Source organism: Macrobrachium nipponense, chromosome 16, assembly GCF_015104395.2.
Source record: "Macrobrachium nipponense isolate FS-2020 chromosome 16, ASM1510439v2, whole genome shotgun sequence".
NCBI classification, from domain to species: Eukaryota; Metazoa; Arthropoda; class Malacostraca; order Decapoda; family Palaemonidae; genus Macrobrachium; species Macrobrachium nipponense.
Genome location: NC_087209.1, coordinates 5496781 through 5519280, shown reverse-complemented (window position 1 = coordinate 5519280; position 22500 = coordinate 5496781). Strand labels below are relative to the sequence as shown.

Sequence of the window (22500 nt, the reverse complement as noted above, 5' to 3'; positions counted from 1 at the left end):
TTTATTATTTACGCAATAAAAATACGGGATTCCATTCAGCCCAACACCTGCTTTACTTACCGAATAAATGATAAAATAAATAAATAAATAAATAAATAAACAAATAAATAAAACTTTAGCTGTGTAAATTCGCCGTTAGGAACCATCTCTCTTAAGTGTTCTCTTCGTAATCCTGTCTCTGTTTAGAGCTAAAAGAATATTTCTGTTACCATAGGGAATTCTCTCTCTCTCTCTCTCTCTCTCTCTCTCTCTCTCTCTCTCTCTCTCTCTCTCAGGTCCACATTTCAGGTTAGGCTGCTGTCTTCATCCTTAAAACGAATTGCCTTTCGAATAGCCATCGTAACTCTCTCTCTCTCTCTCTCTCTCTCTCTCTCTCTCTCTCTCCTGATGAATAAATCGCCAATGTTGTCTCCCAAGTCTTCATTTGTACTCTCTCTCTCTCTCTCTCTCGAATGAACAAATCGCCAATGGTGTCCCCTAATTCTCTCTCTCTCTCTCTCTCTCTCTCTCTCCTCATAATGAACAAATCTCAATGCTGTCCTCCAAATCATTCCATGTCCGCCTCCTCCTCCTCCTCCTCCTCCTCTTCCCACCCTATGAGAACATCCTGACATCCTTCTGTCACAAAAAAGTAATTTAGTCACACGACTATTTTTCCCTTGGCTGCTCTGCCGCTGTTGACCGCGATGACAGAGCATCCTATAATCCGATAACGGGGGCGAAAAATGAAGAGGCAGAATTAACAGAGCTTCATAAATCATGGGGTTGTTTATCGGACTCAGAAAAAAAACCTGGGTCATGTGGCCCTGTTGTTGCTGTTGTGCTGCCTATAGGTTAGTCTGGATCGTGTCAGTGTTTATGCTGATAAATCTCATTTCTTTTATCTCTTTTCGTTACTCTAGTTGAATCATATTTCAATCTGAAGTGTTCTTGTTTGTGAAATATTAATATAATAATAATAATAATAATATACTTTCATTTACTATGCCTTCATTATATTTCATTCAGTGCTAGATCGGAATGGATGGCGACATACGTATAAGTCATAGGACAAGGAAAATTAAAGTATTGCTAATATTGCCGTTCAGAGACCGAAAACCGTCACCAAGGCTGGATATTCCTCTCCCAGACGCTTTCCTATCTCTCCCAAAATTTGCTTACTAGTTATTTGTCAAGAGAAACACCTTGGGTACAATTAACGTGACAATACACACAACTTTTTTATTACCCTGCGAACACACAAACATTATACTTCTCTTTGTGACTTAAGTGCGAATCATATTATTGCTGTTGTATCTTCCACAACTGTATAATAATAATAATAGGGAAAATATATTTCAATATAATTTATCCCTAAATGATTTTTTTTTACTTTCTTTACTCTTAATGTATCTTAGTGATTCAATACAGGAAAGAACCGACTTTTCTCGGAGTGACTGAATACAGAAACAGAACCGACCTCTTCCATGAGCGACGTATGATACAGGAATAGAACCGACTTTTCTCTGAGAGATTAAATACAGGTACAGGAATAGGACCGACCTCTTCCCTCAGCGACGTATGATACAGGAATAGAACCGACTTTTCTCTGAGAGATTAAATACAGGTACAGGCACAGAACCGACCTCTTCCCTCAGCGACGTATGATACAGGAATAGAACCGACCATTCTCGGAATAATTTAATACACGAATAAAACCGACCTTTCTCTGACTGATTAAATAGTTACATTTTTTTTTTGGAACCTAGAATCTGACCATTTGATCTCGAGTGATCACCTTTACTTGAGGATTCAAACCGGAATAGAATCGACTTTTCTCTGAGTGCTTAAATACAGTTACAGGAATAGAACTGACCATTTATCTGAGTGATTCAATACAGGAATAGAACCGACTTTTCTCTGAATGCTTAAATACAGTTACAGGAATAGAACTGACCATTTATCTGAGTGATTCAATACAGGGATAGAACCGACTTTTCTCTGAATGCTTAAATAGTTACAGGAATAGAACTGACCATTTATCTGAGTGATTCAATACAGGAATAGAACCGACTTTTCTCTGAATGCTTAAATACAGTTACAGGAATAGAACTGACCATTTATCTGAGTGATTCAATACAGGAATAGAACTGACTTTTCTCTAAGTGAATAAATTCAGTTACAGGAATAAAACTGACCATTTATCTGAGTGATTCAATACAGGAATAGAACCGACTTTTCTCTGACTGATTAAATACAGGTACAGGAATAGAACGGACCATTAATCTGAGTGAAATACAGGAATAGAACAGACTTTTCTCTGAGTGAATAAATTCAGTTACAGGAATAGAACTGACCATTTACCTGAGTGATTCAATACAGGGATAGAACCGACCTATCTCTGAGTGCTTAAATACAGTTACAGAAATAGAACTAACCATTTACCTGAGTGATTTAATACAGGAATAGAACCGACCTTTCTCTGACTGATTAAATAGTTACAGGAATAGAACTAACCATTTATCTGAGTGATTCAATACAGGAATAGAACCGACTTTTCTCTGAATGCTTAAATTCAGTTACAGGAATAGAACTGACCATTTATCTGTTCCATTTATCTGAGTGATTCAATACAGGAATAGAACCGACTTTTCTCTGAATGCTTAAATAGTTACAGGAATAGAACTGACCATTTATCTGAGTGATTCAATACAGGGATAGAACCGACCTATCTCTGAGTGCTTAAATACAGTTACAGAAATAGAACTAACCATTTACCTGAGTGATTCAATACAGGAATAGAACCGACTTTTCTCTGAGTGCTTAATTACAGTTACAGGAATAGAACTGACCATTTATCTGAGTGATTCAATACCAGGAATAGAACCGACCTTTCTCTGACTGATTAAATAGTTACAGGAATAGAACTAACCATTTATCTGAGTGATTCAATACAGGAATAGAACCGACTTTTCTCTGAGTGAATAAATTCAGTTACAGGAATAGAACTGACCATTTACCTGAGTGATTCAATACAGGGATAGAACCGACCTATCTCTGAGTGCTTAAATACAGTTACAGAAATAGAACTGACCATTTACCTGAGTGATTTAATACAGGAATAGTTTTTACGACTTTTTCTTCTGAGTGAATAAATTCAGTTACAGGAATAGAACTAACCATTTGATTCCTGAGGTTTGATTCAATACAGGAATAGAACCGACTTTTCTCTGAGTGCTTAATCACCAGTTACAAGGAATAGAACCTGACCATGTTATCTGAGTGATTCTATACAGGAATAGAACCAACCTTTCTCTGACTGATTAAATAGTTACAGGAATAGAACTAACCATTTATCCGAGTGATTCAATACAGGAATAGAACCGACTTTTCTCTGAGTGAATAAATTCAATTACAGGAATAGAACTGACCATTTACCTGAGTGATTCAATACAGGGATAGAACCGACCTATCTCTGAGTGCTTAAATACAGTTACAGAAATAGAACTGACCATTTACCTGACCATTTACCTGAGTGATTCAATACAGGAATAGAACCGACTTTTCTCTGAGTGAATAAATTTAGTTACAGGAATAGAACTAACCATTTACCTGAGTGATTCAATACAGGAATAGAACCGACTTTTCTCTAAGTGCTTAATTACAGTTACAGGAATAGAACTGACCATTTATCTGAGTGATTCAATACAGGGATAGAACCGACTTTTCTCTGAATGCTTAAATAGTTACAGGAATAGAACTGACCATTTATCTGCGTGATTCAATACAGGAATAGAACCGACTTTACTCTGAATGCTTAAATACAGTTACAGGAATAGAACTGACCATTTATCTGAGTGATTCCATACAGGAATAGAACTGACTTTTCTCTAAGTGAATAAAATCAGTTACAGGAATAAAACTGACCATTTATCTGAGTGATTCAATACAGGAATAGAACCGACTTTTCTCTGACTGATTAAATACAGGTACAGGAATAGAACGGACCATTAATCTGAGTGAAATACAGGAATAGAACAGACTTTTCTCTAAGTGAATAAATTCAGTTACAGGAATAGAACTGACCATTTATCTGAGTGATTCAATACAGGAATAGAACCGACCTTTCTCTGACTGATTAAATACAGGTACAGGAATAGAACTACTGACCATTTATCTGAGAAGCTATCCGTACATTAAGGGTTAATAAGCAACCCAAATACTATAAGAAACTGTAATTTCCAAAGAAATCATTGGAACCGACCTTTCTCTGAGTGCTTAAATACAGGAACAGACCCGACCTCTTCCCAGAGCGACGTACGGTACAGGAATAGAACCGACCTTTGTCGGAGTGATTCATTGGACATGCGGTGCCTCCTCCTGGCTTCTGGGATAGAGTCAGCACGCGACGCCCAAGGAACTTCGCACGCGATTCAGTCCTTGGAATTTTTTTTTTTTTTTTTTTTTGTTTTTTTTTTTTTTTTTTTACTTTATTTTCATAAAAATTAAATAAAGTATAAACGTCACGATAACCGCTGTAGTGTAGTATATTTACTGAATAATTTACATTTAAACGCGAGACTAGTTTTGAAGAAGTTTCAGACGTTGATAATACTACGTACTTTGAACGTAAACATTAGGGATTATAATTGTACATCTAAATAAATACCTGGTTATGTTGAATTACAGTATAGAATATATATATATATATATATATATATATATATATATATATATATATATATATATATACTATATATATATAGATATATATAAATATAAGAATTTATATAAATAAATGTGTACTAATATAATATATATATATATAGTATATATATATATAATATTATATATATATATATAATATGAAATTCTAACTAAAAGCCTATCACCCATAGGAAGCAGTTCCATACGAAAAACGAAGTCAAAATTCACTGTTACAACCGTACTTTAACGGGGGTTAAAGATGGAAAGACCCCGCCAACTTAAAAACCTTCCAAAACATCGGCAGTGTTTTGAACAGTAACTATAATTATATCAGAATGAAAATGTTATTTCACAACTGATAAAATAAGCGATAAGAGAAGTTTAGTCTGAGACTAAATAAAGCGTGAAAATTGAGAAAGTCGAATGTGAAAACGGTTAAAAAAAAAAAATTAAAACTAACAAAATAGAGTTCCATTTCGCACAATGAAACGATAACGAGAGAGATCAATTAATCAAACAATGCCGTTCGGTTGAAAGAGAAACAAATCCAGTCTCTATCGATATATTCCCAATGCAGTTATTTTTTGGCGATATATTCTCCGTTTAAAAAAATTATAAAGAATATCTTCCCTTTTCTTAGCAATGTTTTTAAATGTCAACAGGAAGGCGATAAATTATTTATAAAGAATATGAGAAGATACACATACAGATATATACTATATATATATATATATATATATATATATATATATATATATATATATACATACACATACACATATATAAATATAGTTAATTTATTATCAGTACCATTCCTTCCATCTTTCCAATTTTGATTTTTCGGGTGGGGCGGGGGCGGGGGGGAAGGATCATAAAGTTATCTGTACCAATATAATCAATAAATTCTTGTTTTAATCAATCCTTTTCATCTTACCACAAGCCCCCCCATTTTTTTTGAAGGGAGTGAAACGAAGTGATGAATTTGTCAACCCAAAAATTCCACACCTCCTTTTGTTTTGTTTTCATTTTATTTTTTTTTTCCTTTTAAATTCTTCACTTTTAAATTTTTCCCTATTGGTTTTTTCCCTTTTAAATTATTTTCCTTTTAAACATTTATATTTTTCCTTCTAAATTTTTTCCTGTTAATTGTTTCCCTTTTAAATATTTTTCCTTTAAAAATCCTATATTTTTCCTTTTAAACGTTTTCCTGCTAATTTTTCCCTTTCAAATGTCTCTTTTAAATTTTCTCATTTCTAAACTTTTTTCTTTTAAAAATTCAATGTTTTTTGTCCCTGGTAATTTGTTTCACTTTTAAATTTCTACTTTTGAATTATTTTTCATTTTAAATTCATTTCCTTTTAAAATTTTATCATTTTACTTCTAAATTTTTTCCTGTTAATATTTTCACTTTTAAATTTTTCCTTTTAACTATTATTTTTCCTTTTAAAAATTCAATGTTTTTTGTCCCTGTTAATTTCCTTCACTTTTAAATTTCTACTTTTAAATTATATTCATTCTAAATTCTCCTTTAAAACTTTTATCCTTTTACTTCTAAATTTCATCCTGTTCATTTTTTCACTTTTAAATTCCTATTTCAATTTTTTTATATTCTATATTTTTTTTTCCTTTTTAAAATTGAATGTCTTTTCCTTTGCCCTTTTGCAGTGAATCTTGCAAAGCAGAAGAAGAGAGAGCCAGACGGGGGATTGATTTTAGCTCCTCCCTGCTGCAATGCGTTCATTCCGAGGCTGCACGACGAGGCACGATTACACACCACGATGGGGTTGACTTTCATTCTGGCTGACACGACGACTATTTATTCTTAAGTTAACACGGCTGTTTATTTGAGTTAACTGGGTTACACACGATATTTACTTATTTTAGTTAATACAGTTATAAAACAATACTACTAAACACGATGAGGTTGACTTTCATTTTTAGTTAGTACGATTACACACAATGGGATTGACTTTTAGATTACACTCGATGAGGTTGACTTTCATCTTTAGTTACCACGATTACATTCGATGGGGTTGACATTCATAATTACTTATTTTAGTTAACACTGTTATAAACAGCACGACTACACACGATGGGGTTGACTTTCATTTTCAGTTACCACGATTACATACGATGGGGTTGACATGTTAGTTAATTTAGTTAATACAGTTATAAAACAACACGACTAAACACGATGGGGGTTTGACTTTCATTTTAGTAAATACGACTACACACGATGGGGTTGACATTCATTGTGGTTAGCAAGATTGCAATGTGAGGGTAAACTTCTCATTTTAATTTAACATGATTAAGCAAGACGGGGTTGACTTTTACTTTGGCTGACACGATTACCCACGATGGGGTTGACTTCAATTTTACTGAATACGATTTCACGATGCTGGACTAACTTTTATTTTGGTCGACACGATTATGCATTGTGGGATTTGACTCTATGACATTACCTTCAAGTTGCGAAATAAATACAAGCTTCATTTATAATATTCCTAAACAACCTATTATCTTAACTTAGTATATAATATGATTCACTCCAATATATACTATATCAGTCAAAATCCAATTTAACAATCCTTCTGATATATCATTCGTCGCATCATTTCACTTAGATTACAAAATCAATAATATTATCTTGTTTATTACCGATTATTCTTTTCATAAAGGCACGGATTATTAACCTCTCTCCACTACATTTTAAGTTCTTCACAGTCTCCATCCTCCATTTTATCTGCAAAAGATGAGAGAGAGAGAGAGAGAGAGAGAGAGAGAGAGAGAGAGAGAGAGAGAGAGAGAGAGACTAAAAAAAGTGATAAACCCACCGAAGTATTATTGGTCACATAAGAAACTATCAGGTTACGGATCAGCTATCTTGCATATACATATAAAACATATATACTTACACATACACACATGCGTATATATATGTATAATGTATGTATGTGTATATATATATTATTATAATATAATATATATATATATATATATATATATAAATATATATATATATAATAAATGAACACACTTAGGTAGTAAAAAACTAGGCCGCCGGTTCTGGGTGGCCTAGGGATGTTATAGTGGGCTTAAATTTCAAACCGCCATTACCACTGGGAAGCTTGTAATGTCCCCTCTTCTCAAAATTTGATTTCCCTCGATTTGAATACCCATGCGTAGAGTTCCTCTAATAGGGCACGCTGGGAATTATAGGCTTGTAAAAGCTCTACCTCACTGCAGAAATGGTTACGGACGGGGCAATCTTTAAGGTTATTATTTATTATTATTATTATTATTATTCTTATTAGTTTATTTATTATTAATTATTATTGTTATTATTATTATTATATATTATTATTATTGCTACACGGATTTTCAGTCTCAAATATTCTTCTCTTCTTCTTCTTCTTCTTCTTATTATAAAGCGCTGAAACGACCAGAAGAAAATCAACTAAACTGATTCTGCCATTTTTTTCAAACGTAATAATAATAATAATAATAATAATAATAATAATAATAATAATAATAATAATAATATATTATTATTATTATTATTATTATTATTATTACCACGTTGAAAATTATTGCAGCATCAGTTACATTGATTTTGTACAGTATTCTGAATTACTTTATACTTTACTTTCCTCAATACTAATATCTGCAAAAAAACTGCCGATATTCATAATAAGCTAAGAGCAAAGGCATGAAATCGGAATTCAGTCAGGTTGTTATCCTTAAGCACGCAGGCTAAAGTTAAACAAGGAGGTGTGACTCCGTAGAGTTTATCCCAGGCGTTGTAGTACGCACTACACTTGTAGTAGACGCCTTGTATAGGGGCTACCTTAGGTGGTTATATAGTAAGTAAAATCTCAGAGCCATTATATTGTTCTAGGGAATCATCGTAAGGGGTTTACTCAGGATAGCAAAGAAAAAAAAAAGATACTCAACAAGGACTCTACCTCTATCAACAACGATCAACTCAGAGACCTACTCCACATACGAGAACAACCAAGACTCTACGGTGTCTCCTCACCGTATTTAACTTACGTATTTAAAGACTAGTCCACAAATCTCAAGTGACAGATATTGTGCCAGGATGTCGTCTATATCACATGACAAATGGACATTAAATGTCTAAAATTATGAACAATTTTATCAGATGTGCAAAGATAAATAAAAAAAATGACATTAATAAGGTATGAAGAATGTGGTGTTTAGCAACGTGCACTATATAAAATCTTTCATTTAATATCATTTCCGGCATGTTGTATTGTGTACTTCATACCTAATAAGAAAAATATTAACTATTACGAATTTTGGTTTTAAATCAGTGTCTGACGGAATCCCCAACATAAACTAAAGTGAAGTCATAAAATCATCTGATGTAATTAATAACATAACAAATGAATGACGATTAAAACGGGAAATAGTTTTTTTTTTCAGAAAACCTCCATATTAAAAATGTCGATTTAATTAAGTACTTTGATTTCATTCAAAATGTGGTTCCATTTTAATATCAGCAAACTGAATTATCAATTCAATTTATATCCGTAAGCATACAAAGACCTTCAACCATTTGAATTCGGTGTATTTCATTTTCGTATTTACGTTTATCTTGCCAACTGAAGACACCTGATAATACAATAATAAAAATTCAAACAGACAGCCCAGAAAGACTTTAAATCCCCCTCAAAATAATGAAATACGAAACAAAAATATACTACTAAAAGAAGGACCTACAGTTACAACTTACCTGAGTCCACCGATAGCAGATATTAAGTGCATAAAAATAACCAGAAGACTTTATAGGTAAGAGTATTGTCTTCTAATATGCACTGGCTACAAATAACAATTTAAGCTTTAAAATATCATCTGAATGTTTCCTGGCTGCCCAGGGTCAACAAAAGAACACTTGAATACCTAATATAATACAGGAAAATGTTTACTTAAAAAATAAGGAAGAAGCGTATAGGGTCTGCTGTTAAAAAAAATTCTATTAAAGTTTAAGTTATAAACAAAAACTAAGAGAAGCTTACAGGCTAAATCATAAAAAGACAATACGTTACTTGTTTCTTACCCAAGGTAAACAAATTACAGAAAAAAGGACTTGATCACAAAAAAAGACCACGAAAGGACAAATCCATATGTATTGTAAAATGTCTTAATTACGAGCAGAAAGTACTTTCGACCTGGCTTAATAATAAACATATTAATAGTACTTAATAAATAACATGCGAAATAGGGCTCATTAATATTCCGAAAAAGAGTAGAGGAATGGGCTTCAGAAGAGGAGACTTACAGAAAACATACAAAAGGATATAGTATAAAGAGGGACTTCCTAACCATTATACAAATCAGAAAAGGTGACTTACTAAAATTAACAAAAAGGGGAATTGCAAAGAATGCTTAAAAATGGATCTTTATTTAATGTTTTTTGGACTTGAAAAGCAGAAAAGGGGACTTACAGAATGCACAAATAGGGATTTAGCTTAAAAAATGAATTTCCTAGCAATCCCAAAATTCAGAAAAAGGGCCTCACAGAATGCAAATAAAAAGGAAAAAAAGAGGACATGAAGAGCAGAAAAGGGGACTTACAGAATCCACAAATAAGGACTTAGCTCAAAATGGGGACATACAGAATCCACAAACAGGGACTTAGTTTAAAATAGGAATTTCCTAGCAACCACAAAAATCAGAAAAGGGGCTTCACAGAATACAAAAAAAACAATTAAATAAATAAATAAATAAAAATAAAAAAAAATAAAAAAAGGACTTATAAAGAATATATAAAAAAAGGACTATAAAGAATATATAAAAAAAATTGACCTTAAACCACTTAATGTTTCCCACGGACAAATAAACTCTTTAACAGGTACTGTAAAAAAGACAACAAATCAAAAAAGCGGGTGTGAAATGCAAAAATAAATGAAAATCAAAAAAAAAAAAATAAATAAATAAATAAATAAATAAAAATAAAAAATAAAACCAAAAAAAGACTTTCAAAGAATATATAAAAAAATGACCTACACTTAATGTTTCCCGGACAAATAAACTCTTTAACAGTACTAAAAAAGACACACAAATCAGAAAAAGGGACTCAGAATGCAAAAAATAAATAAATAAATAAATAAAAATAAAAAAAAACAAAAAAAAAATAAAAAAAAAGACTTTCAAAGAATATATATAAAAAAGGATCTACACTTAATGTTTCCCGGACAAATAAACTCTAGAACAGCACTAGAAAGAGACTCACTTATATCGACGGTGGTGTTGGCCAGGAGGTCGTCTGCCTCCTGCGAATCCCACTCCATCTCGGCTTTTGTTCCTCGAGGATCTTTGTTTAGTCTCTCCCTCGGAGTCCAAAATATAGGACTCCAGATGCTCCTGTGACTACTGCTGCGGCTGCTCCTGCTGCTTCCAGTTTCAACCACTCATTGGGGCAGCTGAGGTGGGAGGGAGGGAGGATGGTGGGTGGTGTGTGCAGCAGCGCTTACAACTGTTGGGGGACAAAAGAGAGAGGCAAAAGTTAGATGCAGTTTCGTCCCTGTGGGATGCACAAGATGTCGTCAAGTTCCCCCTCACCCCCCACTTTCCTTTCTCCCCCTCCCCAAAGCAAATACTTCTTTTTAAGTCGTCAAGTTCCCCTCACCCCCATCCCCCATTCTCCTTTCCCCCTCCCCAAAGCAAATACTCTTTCAAGTATTCTATCCAAACAAACTCCATTATACCATTTTTTTCGGACGATGGCACAAACAAAATAACAAACGGAAGAAACTCGTGTGGACGAAAAGTACTCACGTTCTGGAACAAACACAATAACTGACAACAAAACAAACGCTTATTCACAAGGAAATAGTCACACAATGGAACAAACACAATAACTAACAAAACAAACGCTTATGCACAAGGAAATATTCACACAATGGAACAAACAAAATAACTAACAAAACAAACGCTCATACACAAGGAAATATTCACACAATGGCACAAACATTATAACACAACAAACTCACATCCACAAGAAAATCCTTACATAGACATAAATACTCAGAAAGACAGATTCGCGAACACACAAAATCGCATACACACACATAAACTCACAAACATTCATACACATATAAAAGTATACACGAGCACTCGTAAACATGAAATAATCTCGCACACCAATGAGAAAACCAAGCAAAAGCTCACAAACTACATGACAACATATAAAAGCAAAGTTCTCTTATGAGTTGTCAAGGCACACAAGCAATGAAAGCACAGGTAAGTCATGTTTCTTAGAATACAAAAAAAGAAGCGAGTAATCATCCCAGAAAGAACGATAAGGCAAAGCAAGCATGAACGGAGTTAATCCAGGTATCAGACCGACGCATAATTATTTCAAAATGCTTGCGTACAGAATGAACACTCCGCACATCTCTCTCTCTCTCTCTCTCTCTCTCTCTCTCTCTCTCTCTCTCTCTCTCTCTCTACCCTGGCTACACGGAAAAACAAACTTCTTATGCAAATGTCACGGCAGAGCGACTATAATTAGGAGGAGCCAAAAACCCAGGTAATAGGAGGAGGAGGAGGAGGAGGAGAGTTGGTGGGGGTGAGGGGAGGGGGAAGGGGGAGCAGGTTAGCGAGTAAAGGAGGGGGGAGATATCAAAAGGAGTAGACTCGGGATAATCACTAACTCATGAGATTGCAAGCCGTGTGTGTTCAGGAAGATTTGTCGACGCTCACAGATTCCAAAGGAGGAAGGTCTTTAATCATTCTCTCTCTCTCTCTCTCTCTCTCTCTCTCTCTCTCTCTCTCTCTCTCTCTCTCTCAAGAATCGAAGAGATGAGAAGCTTGAATATGCTGAAAGCACACCATGACAAAGAGATCTTTTCTCTTACCATTCTGAGGAACAAATCTTTACTATTGTGAGGCAAGGAATCTTCTCTCTCCCATTCTGAGGAAAAAAATCTTTTTTTCTCTAACATTCTGAGGAAAAAATCTTCTTTCTACCATTTTGAGGAAAAAAATATTTTCTCTACCATTCTGGGGAAAAAATCTTTTTTCTCTACCATTCTGAAGAAAATAGTCTTCTCTCATACCAATTCTGAAGAAAAAAAAATCCTTCTCTCTAACCATTCGGGAAAAGAAAAAAAATCCTCTCTCTACCATTCTGAGGAAAAAATCTTTTCTTTAGTATTCCGTGAAAAAAAAAATCATTAATCTCATTTTTTCCTTGAGAGAAATAAAAAGGAGAAGAAGTCACTTTTCTCTCCATCTTGAACCAAAAAGCTACTTTAATCATCTCACTTTCTTATTGAACTCTGGAAAAAAAAGAGCTTTTAAAAAAAGAAAGTAAAAATGACAGTGACTTATGAAATGCCTTATTTAGAAACAAAGGTGAAGAAACTCCTTGCGAAGATGTTGCTGTAAACATATTAAATTCTCCAGGCTACTGGTATACAACTTTAAGTTTTTCATTATATATAAAGGTATTGCAACAAACGTATTTATCTCTACCATTTGAAAAAAAAATAAGAATATCTAAGTGTAACCAGACCACTGGGCTGATTAACAGCTCTCGTAGGGCTGGCCCCCCGATGGATTAGATTTTTATTTACGTGGCTAAGAACCAATTGGTTACATAGCAACGGCACCTACAGCTTTATGTGGGATCCGAACCACATCGAGAAATGAATTTCTATCACCAGAAATAAATACCTCTGATTCCTTGTTGGCAGAGCAAGGGGGAATCGAACCCGGACCCTGAGATCGGTAGTCGATCACGTAACCAACTCGTCTAACGAGGAACTCTCTACCATTTGAAATGAATGCGACTGTCGAATGGGACAATATTAGTTGTCATGGAATATATCCTACGGTATCTTGCCTGGAACAGTTCAAGAAACATAAAGCAATTTTTTCACTGCTACTACTGACCTCAAGACTTTTCAAAATGGCAGAATTCGCCTCGAACAACAACAACAACAACAACAACAACGACGACGACGTTTCTGCAACACATGCCATGTCCCAGGAGGAATGGAATGAAACATATAATTTTGGCCAAAGGCTAAGCAAGAGCTAGGACCTAAGAGGTCAGTCATTCAGCACTCAAGGGAAAATTAAGAGTAACAATGTTTGACAGGTGTAACAGGAGGAAATCCTCGCAACTGCACTTCGAAACAATCAAACAATCAATAGGAGAGGCTTGAGGAAAGTGAGGAGGAAGAATAAGAATATGAACGGAGGTACAGTCAAAGGAATGAAAGGGGCTGCAGCTAGGTGGCTAAGGGACGCCGCAAAGAACCTTAAAGGGGGAAACAACTGAAGGATAGCAGTCATTTTCCGAACACATTTCCTGGGCTCTTCCTCGCAGGGCGAAGACGAAAAACATCGCCTGAGGTACGGATTGTTTACAGTCACAAAAAGCCCCAGAATTATCTGCAGGTAAAGACCGGCATTTCTGAGCGAGGCGGTACACAAAGAAAGCAGACGCACAAAGGAATAGATCAAAACGTAATCCTTCCTTGAGCCCAGAAGAAGAAGAAGAAGAAGAAGAAGAAGAAGAGAGGAGGGGAGGAGGAGGAGGAGGAGGAGGGGGAACCATTTTCAGACTCTGAGTCCCGAACTATCTTGTTTTTCTACTGTTCGTTTAATCCTTTGTAGTTTATTCCTTCGCTTATCTTTTTTCTCTTATGACTTCATTTTGGAAGCGTTTAAAAATTCTTCTGAGACAATACAGTACTAAAGATAACCCCTTTGGCGTGTTCACTTTCCTTCAAGGAGCAATTCGGAATCTTGTTAATCAGGAATTCTGTTCCTTTTTGCTAATAAGGAATTCTGTTCCTTTTTGTTAATCAGGAATTCTGTTTCCTTCTCTTAATCAGAAATTATGTTCCCTTTTGTTAATCAGAAATTATGTTCCCTTTTTTTAATAAGGAATTCTGTTTCCTTTTGTTAATCAGGAATTCAGTTCCTTTTTGTTAGTCAGGAATTCTGTCCCAATTAGTAAGGCAGGAATTCTGTTCCCATTTGTTAATCAGGAATTCTATTACCTTTTGTTAATCAGGAGTCCTGTCCCCTTCTGTTAATCAGGAATTCTGTTCCCTTTTGTTAATCAGGAATTCTGTTCCCATTTGTTAGTCAAGGATTCTGTTCCCTTTTGTTAATTAGGAATTCTGTTCCCTTCAAGGCCATTGTTCCGATTCTTGCAACAGAAAAACGGGATTCCCTTGAAGTGCAATGCCCCTTTAGGGAGAAACTTCATTCACTAAGAGGCAGGAACTCTCTCTTTTATTTTTTATTTTTTTTCTTTAAAGGAGGAAATTCAGTTTTTAAGGGAAGTAATTTCGTTTCCTTGTACTTGTATAGTGATTAAATCTCGTTCCTTAAAGGGGAAATTCCTATCACTTTAAAAATAAATCTATTTCCCTTTGCAATTCCAATTAACTTTAATATATTTAATTCCCTTTGCAATTACAATAACTTTAAATAAATTTATTTCTCTTTATAATTCCAATTACTTTAAATAAATTTCATTCCCTTTATAATTCCAATTACTTTAAATAAATTTATTTCTCTTTATAATCCCAATTACTTTAAATAAATTTATTTCTCTTTATAATTCCAACTACTTTAAATAAATTTCATTCCCTTTATAATTCCAATTACTTTAAATAAATCTATTTCTCTTTATAATTCCAATTACTTTAAATAAATTGATTTCTCTTTATAATTCCAACTACTTTAAATAAATTTCATTCCCTTTATAATTCCAATTGCTTTAAATAAATTTATTTCCCTTTACAAGTCCAATTACTTTAAATTTTTGCATCACTTTAAATAGATTCAATTCCCTTTACAACTCCAATTACTTTAAATTCATTTCCCGTTACAATTCCAATTACTTTAAATAAATTTATTTCTCTTCATAATTCCCATTACTTTAAATAAATTCATTCCCTTTACAATTTCAATTACTTAAGATAAATTTATTTCCCTTTGCATTTCAAATTACTTTAAATAAATTTAATTACCTTTACAATTCCAATTACTTTAAATAAATCTATTTCCCTTTTACAACTTTCTCTCTCATCATCTCTATATATATATATATATATATATATATATATATATATATATATATATATATATATATATATATACTATATATATAGGATTATTATTTATATATTATATTACTATATACATGGCACAAGTCTTAAAAATATACTACTGTCTCTCTCTCTCTCTCTCTCTCTCTCTCTCTCTCTCTCTCTCTCTCTAAGATAAACAAAGTTTAATCAATTCAAAAAAGTAAAACAAATTATATTTGCAGAGGCTGACATATAATACAGCATTCTAAGTATTCATTCCAACTTCCAAATATTAATGTGGTAAATATAAAAATCATATAACATATCAATATTATACTTTCAAAATTACTTTTGTTTCCAAAAACTCGAATAAATTTAGTGAGTACGGAAGGATACGGTGGGGGAGGGGAGGGGTGGAAGGGGAGTAGGAGAGGAGTAGGAGGGGGGGAAGATGGAAGGGGGAGGAGTAGGGGAGGAGTAGGAGGGAAGATGGAAGGGGGAGTAGGGAAGGGTGAGGAAAGGGGGGAGGTGAAGGCTGAAAGCAAAGGATTCAATGCGTGGAGGAAAAAGAGCGTGAAAAAGGAGGAGGAGGAGGAGGAGGAGGGCTTATGCTCCGTAGTTGTAAAATATGAGGGAAGCAATCCTGAGCATCACTTGGGTGCAATACTATTTGCATAACATATTGGCTGACCGTATCATATCGGAATACCAGTCTCCCCCCCCACCCCCTTCCCCTTTCCCCAAACCCCCACCCTCCCTCTTCCCCTCTGGCCCCCTTACCCTCCCTCTCAAGTCGTCTTCCTCCCAAAAACACGCATCTTCAATTTTTCAGCTTCCAGAGCCCTATCCCCCCCCCCCTTACTTTCATTTTCTCCTTTCTCTTAAATTCGGGGGAGAGATTTCACAATTTTCTCTCCCTCACCAAAATCCTTCCTTTCATATTTTTCCCTTCTCTTTTTTTTTTCCTTCTTTTCCTTCTTTCTTCTCCTCCTCCGTCGACACACACTCTCATCTGGGAAGATATTTTCTCATCTCTTCCTTTAACAAAATGGCAGAAGCAATTTCCCAGACTTTTATTTTCGCGCTTTTTTTCATTTTTTTCATTTTTTTCTCTTTCGTTCCACCAATTTCCTCCCGTCCGACGATTTAGTGTTATATATTTCGCTTCAATTTCAGAGACTTCGAAGTCGAGACTACATCTTTTGTGCTCCTCTATTCCTCTGACAATGCTGGACATAATAAAAATTAATAGTTCTCTGACGACAGTAAATTTCGTGGTCAAGTCGCTGATAAAAAGTTAATCATTTACAAAAGAAGATGAGTCGTCTCTTTCTAACTACATCTAAATTATAACCTTCCAGCTATGAAATCATTTTTGCTTACATAACACTGACTTCTTATGTATGACAGTTTTATCTACAACCGTCTATATTAGTTACTAGTAATAATTATCAACATCCCAAGGAAAAATGTGTATGTATGATTCGAGGAAATATAAAAACTAAGCTTATAACTGAGTTCAAATGGCATATAAAACTGAAAATCCAAGGGCAAATGTGTATGTATGATTCTAGGTATATTACCAGTAATAATTATCAACATCCCCATTACAAATGTATATGTATGATTCGAGGAAATATAAAAACTAAGCTTATAACTGAGTTCAAATGGCATATATTATCTGAAAATAATTTCAGATGGGCTCAAAGGAATTACTAAGATATCCAGGTGAGGTCAAACTATTCTTTACATACAATCAAACGTAAGCAAAGAAATGTCATCAGACAAGCTCTCCCATGCACGATGAACCTGCTACACAATGTTCCTTAATATTCAGAGCATTTAGAACCACCAACTAAGCTTCGGAGAAATATATTCTGAACGTACAGTTCCAAAACCAAAGTCCTTTAATCGAGGCTTGATCCGTGAAAGAGAAAGATACTCATGATACGTAAGCCCATAAGCTTATCAAAATTACAGTTTCCCAACTTGTGAGAATGTGATACGAGCTTCTGGAGAACTCTTGAAACCAATTGCTATCTTGGGTGTTTTGGCAAAAGAACCAAATCTAGAACACCGTCTGCGTTAAAAGCACACAAAACCAAATCATTATTTCTGCTCCTGCAGGTTACGCAGAGATAGGCAAATTATGCTTTAATGCATATGTCAGTGCATAATTCAAGACAAAGTCCAAATTCCACTTACCCACGAAAACAACGTACTGATCAATCAAAGGGTTGCCATGTTAAAGCAAAGCTGCTTTGGCTGGGCACGTTTTGACAGCTAAATTCTAGTTAGGACAAATTAGTTCATTGCACTACCCGTCTTGATTTTGTCCCAAATCAGTCACTCTTTATCTTGGCTAATTCATTTTGGATGGTCTAAGATTTGTTTGTTGTCTTGTTTGTTTGTATGGTGTTTTTACGTTGCATGGAACCAGAGGTTATTCAGCGACGGAACCAACGGCTTTACGTGACTTCCGAATCCCGTCGAGAGTGAACTTCTATCACAAGAAATACACATCTCTCACAACTCAATGGAATGCCCGACAATAGAACTCGCGGCCACAAAGGTGGCAGGCAAAGACCATACCAACCAAGCCACTGAGGCACTTGGATGGTTAAGAAAGTAGGCTAAGGCTCTAGTGATATAAATTAAAAAGATACCATAGTTCTGAAAGCCTTTGAGAAAAATGTTTGATTCACCTAAGAATTATAATATTAATCATTTTTAGGCTCTAAAATCATAATAACGAATAAAATAAAATTTGTGACATGAAGAGGAGAGAGAGAGGGCAGCTTCGTCTCGATGGAAACATTAGAAGACCTGTTCAATCTCAGTATTCGATAACTGAAATTTCCTGTAGTTGCCAAAAATAAAATCAGGCGCAGGCTTCCCTTCGCTAAAATCTTCCCGCTCCTTCTCGCCCAATCTCTGGGGGGCCCCCTGGTGTAAGAACCACTTGTTACCAAACAGCTATTCAAGAAAAATACCCCCTGACATTCTATTAAACAACACATATTCGCGAAATGCCCCAAGTTCCCGAAAGGAAGGATTACCCACAAACAGCCGGTCAAAATGACCTCCCCCTCCTCATCGGGCGGAACGATGCTACCCACCAACCCCTTCCCACCTGGGGGGTGGGGTGGGGGGGGGGGGGCCGCGATAATTGTTCCGAAAAGCATAAAAGTTCGACCGAAAGCATTTCCCCGAAAAACCTTATCACGGCGCTAAGGCGTCGTTATCGTAAAGGCATGGAAATTGCCGCATGAATGCGCTCCTTTAATGCTCGCTTTTCTTTGCGCACGCGCGCGAGCATGCTCCTTATTGCTTTCGTAAAGGGGAAAAAATATCCTGTGCATAGCAACGGTAATGAGTGCAATTTACATACATCTCACAACTTTCCCTATCATTGTAAGCATTACAAGTAATTGAAAATAGTGTTTCTATCGTCATTAACGTAAACGAATTTTGTCATTGACGTAAACGAATTATTATTATCCTTATTAATGAAAGCACATGCATATGAAACAGCACCTTAAACCCAAGACCTTGCTTAGGGTCAAACAAGTAAAAAAAAAAATAATAAAAAAAGAGATTAAATAGATGCTAAAAAAAGACAAAAAATGTTGAACGATAATACTCCGTAAAAAGCAAAAACAAAAACAAAACAAAAAACAAAACAAACGAAAAATATTTTTAAACGATAACACTCCGTAAAAAGCAAAAACAAAAACAAAACAAAAAACAAAACAAACGAAAAATATTTTTAAACGATAACACTCCGTAAAAAAAAAAATTAAAATAAAAAAAAAAATAATCTTACGGATAATATCCGAAAGGAAATGGAACTCTCGATAAAACACAAATATGACCACGGTGCGTTTCCGCTTTCTGCCAAAATATTCCGCAGGAACCGAGCTTAACTAAGCTCGATGTTTATGCTCAAGTGACCTGTGTGTGACCTTGACCCAGAACGACGAAATGAAGACACGTGTCAGATCTACAAATTCACGAAGTTTCGTGCGAAAGTAAACTCCCGCGTTGCCATGTAAAAAAAGTTAAATAAAACGTCTTCACATTGTATCACTATAAACACGCAAATACATGCATATGTATACATACACAAACATACGCGCACACACACATATACTATAATAATAATAATAATAATACTAATAATAAATCATAAATAATAAACCAACTCATAAGATTTCTTATAAGAGAAAATAAATTTTTCAACGTATTAAATCATTACTACCTTTGAATTGTACCTGCTACACACACAAACGCACGCACATACATACATATATAAGTACATACGCACACATACATATATATATATATATATATATATTATAATATATATAACATATACATATATACTATATATATATATATATATATATATATACACATAAACCCAAGAGAATACGCAAGCGTGAAGTATTACTCCTAATAATTAATAGCAACTGCTGACGGTGGCCCCCGAATTGGGATCTGAAACGGCCCCTCCATTTATCAGGTCAGCTGGGGTCAATTCCTCCGCATAACAAAGTTTGTCCGATTATGACCAGACATATTCGTCAGTATGATTCGCATTGCAAGCAATTGCTAACCTTATTATCGAAACACTCGGCACAAGGATATAAAATACACTTGGTTGCCTTCGAAAAATAGGCTACTTACTTAAAAAAAAAAAAATTTTAATTTAAAAAAATAATTTAAGCAAACATAATCACTCAAAAACAGTAGATAAAATAGGCTATCTATAAAAAAACGTAAAAAAAAAAAAACAAAAACAAAATTTTAAGCGATAAGCAGGTTTAGTGAAGAAAAAATAAATAAAAATTTTAAAAAATAATTTTAGCAAATCTAATCACTCAAAAAAGTAGATAAAATAAGCTATATATAAAAAAAACGTAAAAAACCAGCCAGTTTAAGCAATAACCAGGTTTAGTGACGAAAAATATATTTAGTTCTCTTCAAAAAAAATGGATTATTCACTAAAAAAAATTAAAAAAAACCTGAATTTATGCAATAAACAGCTTTATTGTCTAAATGCAAGGTATTTTTTATTTTACGTTATAAATTATGGCTGCAACAGTAAAATTTAATTTATAGTATTTTTTTTTCTATGAAAACGATATCGAATGTGTCTACATCCAGATATTCATGAGATGAATATTGTTCCATTATCTTCCATACAGGTAAAGGAATCATTAGAAAAATAAATAGGGGAAATAATTTTCGATTAAATATATTTACGAAAGGTTCTTAAACGTTTAGTTACGAAACACACCAAAATACATGAAAGAAAAAATAAAAAAATAAAATAACTATATATACCTCTAACAAAAAAAACTGAATCAAAAGGAGCTAAAAATAACTTAAACTGAGAAATGTTACATGAAAACGTTAATAATTAATTGATCACAATTCAACCGTAACTACTCCCAATTCTCACTGCCTTACAAATTCCCATTGAGTTACAGGTGACTCCGATGACGTAACATAATTACCTGACGGGGTAATTAGTAAACGCAACGAGAACACTTTTTGTATGTGGACTAAAAGTGAAATTCTACTGAATGGTAACCTTTCTTTTTTTGCAATACATTTAACTATAACTAACGTTTTTCTATATAAAGATTCGTCCTAAGATAAAAGGGAATAGAGAATTTATAACATGAATAAAGTAATAATAATCTAATGATAATTGCATTATAAATCAAAATACCTGATAGATAAATAATAATATTTCGTATGAGGAACTTGAATGAATAAAACGATCAGCAACGCTTGACGAAATCATACTACTATTAGTAGAAGTATTTGCAATACAAACAACGCAAATACTAACTAAAATACCACGGTATACTTCATATATTAAATTAAAATATATAATTAAAACCTCATTAATGTAAAAAGTAACTCAGTTCCACGTGGATTAAAATAGGTTTTTATTGACAGTCAATAAAACAGAAAAGATCCTTTTATATTACAATAAATCTCAATACAAAGTCCTTTCTCTCCTACTAGGATACTAATGGAGTCCCTTCAGGTTCAAAGAGGATTCACAGCGAAGCCTTCATTAAATATGAATCATTCAAAGCCTTAAGCTGGTGCCATAAAAGGACTTTCAAAAATTAATAAAAAATAAACTTTCACATATCAAGATACGACGAAAAATATTTCACCATTAATAATCTGATAAACGCAAGATCATCTACAAGAAGCCAATTCAATAACTTTTTTTTCCTTTTCTAATAACTGATCTATTCTTTCTGTATTTTCTATTACCTTCTGTTACTTATTTCAAAGGAAGACAATATTCTTTGGAACAAGAACCTGAATTCAAGCCCAGTGGCCTCTATATGGGGGTTTACCCTCTGAATAATAATTTAAGAATTTAATAATAATAATAAATAATAATAATAATAATAAGAATAATAATAATAATAATAATATTATTATATATTATATTATCATTATTTAATTATTATATTTATCTATTAAATTATTATTATTATTCTTATTATTATTATTATTATTTCAAATATAAATGCATTACATTTGCAATATAAATCTACTCCAAACGTTATAATTGAAATAAAACAGTCACCGAAATCCGTGTGTTCTCACAAACCTAAATTAATCCTGTAATGGACGACGTCCTATAGTCTTCCCAAAATTGGGGAGACAAAAAAAAAAAAAGACAAATAATCTA

The 22500-nt window shown here is 33.9% G+C and overlaps 2 protein-coding genes across 6 annotated transcripts in view; one reads left to right on the top strand and one right to left on the bottom strand.

The window, feature by feature from the left end:
- LOC135195549 (protein Fe65 homolog) overlaps nucleotides 1-22500 on the bottom strand; it is a 1282053-nt gene that overhangs the window by 860005 nt on the left and 399548 nt on the right. For all 5 annotated transcript variants that reach the window (XM_064221808.1, XM_064221807.1, XM_064221806.1 and 2 more), the window contains one exon: nucleotides 10946-11188. In XM_064221808.1, coding sequence (XP_064077878.1) covers nucleotides 10946-11003 — 58 coding nt within the window. In that variant the 5' untranslated portion in view covers nucleotides 11004-11188. The remainder of the gene's footprint in view (nucleotides 1-10945; nucleotides 11189-22500) is intronic.
- LOC135195252 (ataxin-2 homolog) overlaps nucleotides 11944-22500 on the top strand; it is a 19117-nt gene continuing 8560 nt past the window's right edge. The window contains exon 1 of the mRNA XM_064221514.1: nucleotides 11944-11955. Within this exon, the coding sequence (XP_064077584.1) occupies nucleotides 11944-11955 (12 nt within the window). The remainder of the gene's footprint in view (nucleotides 11956-22500) is intronic.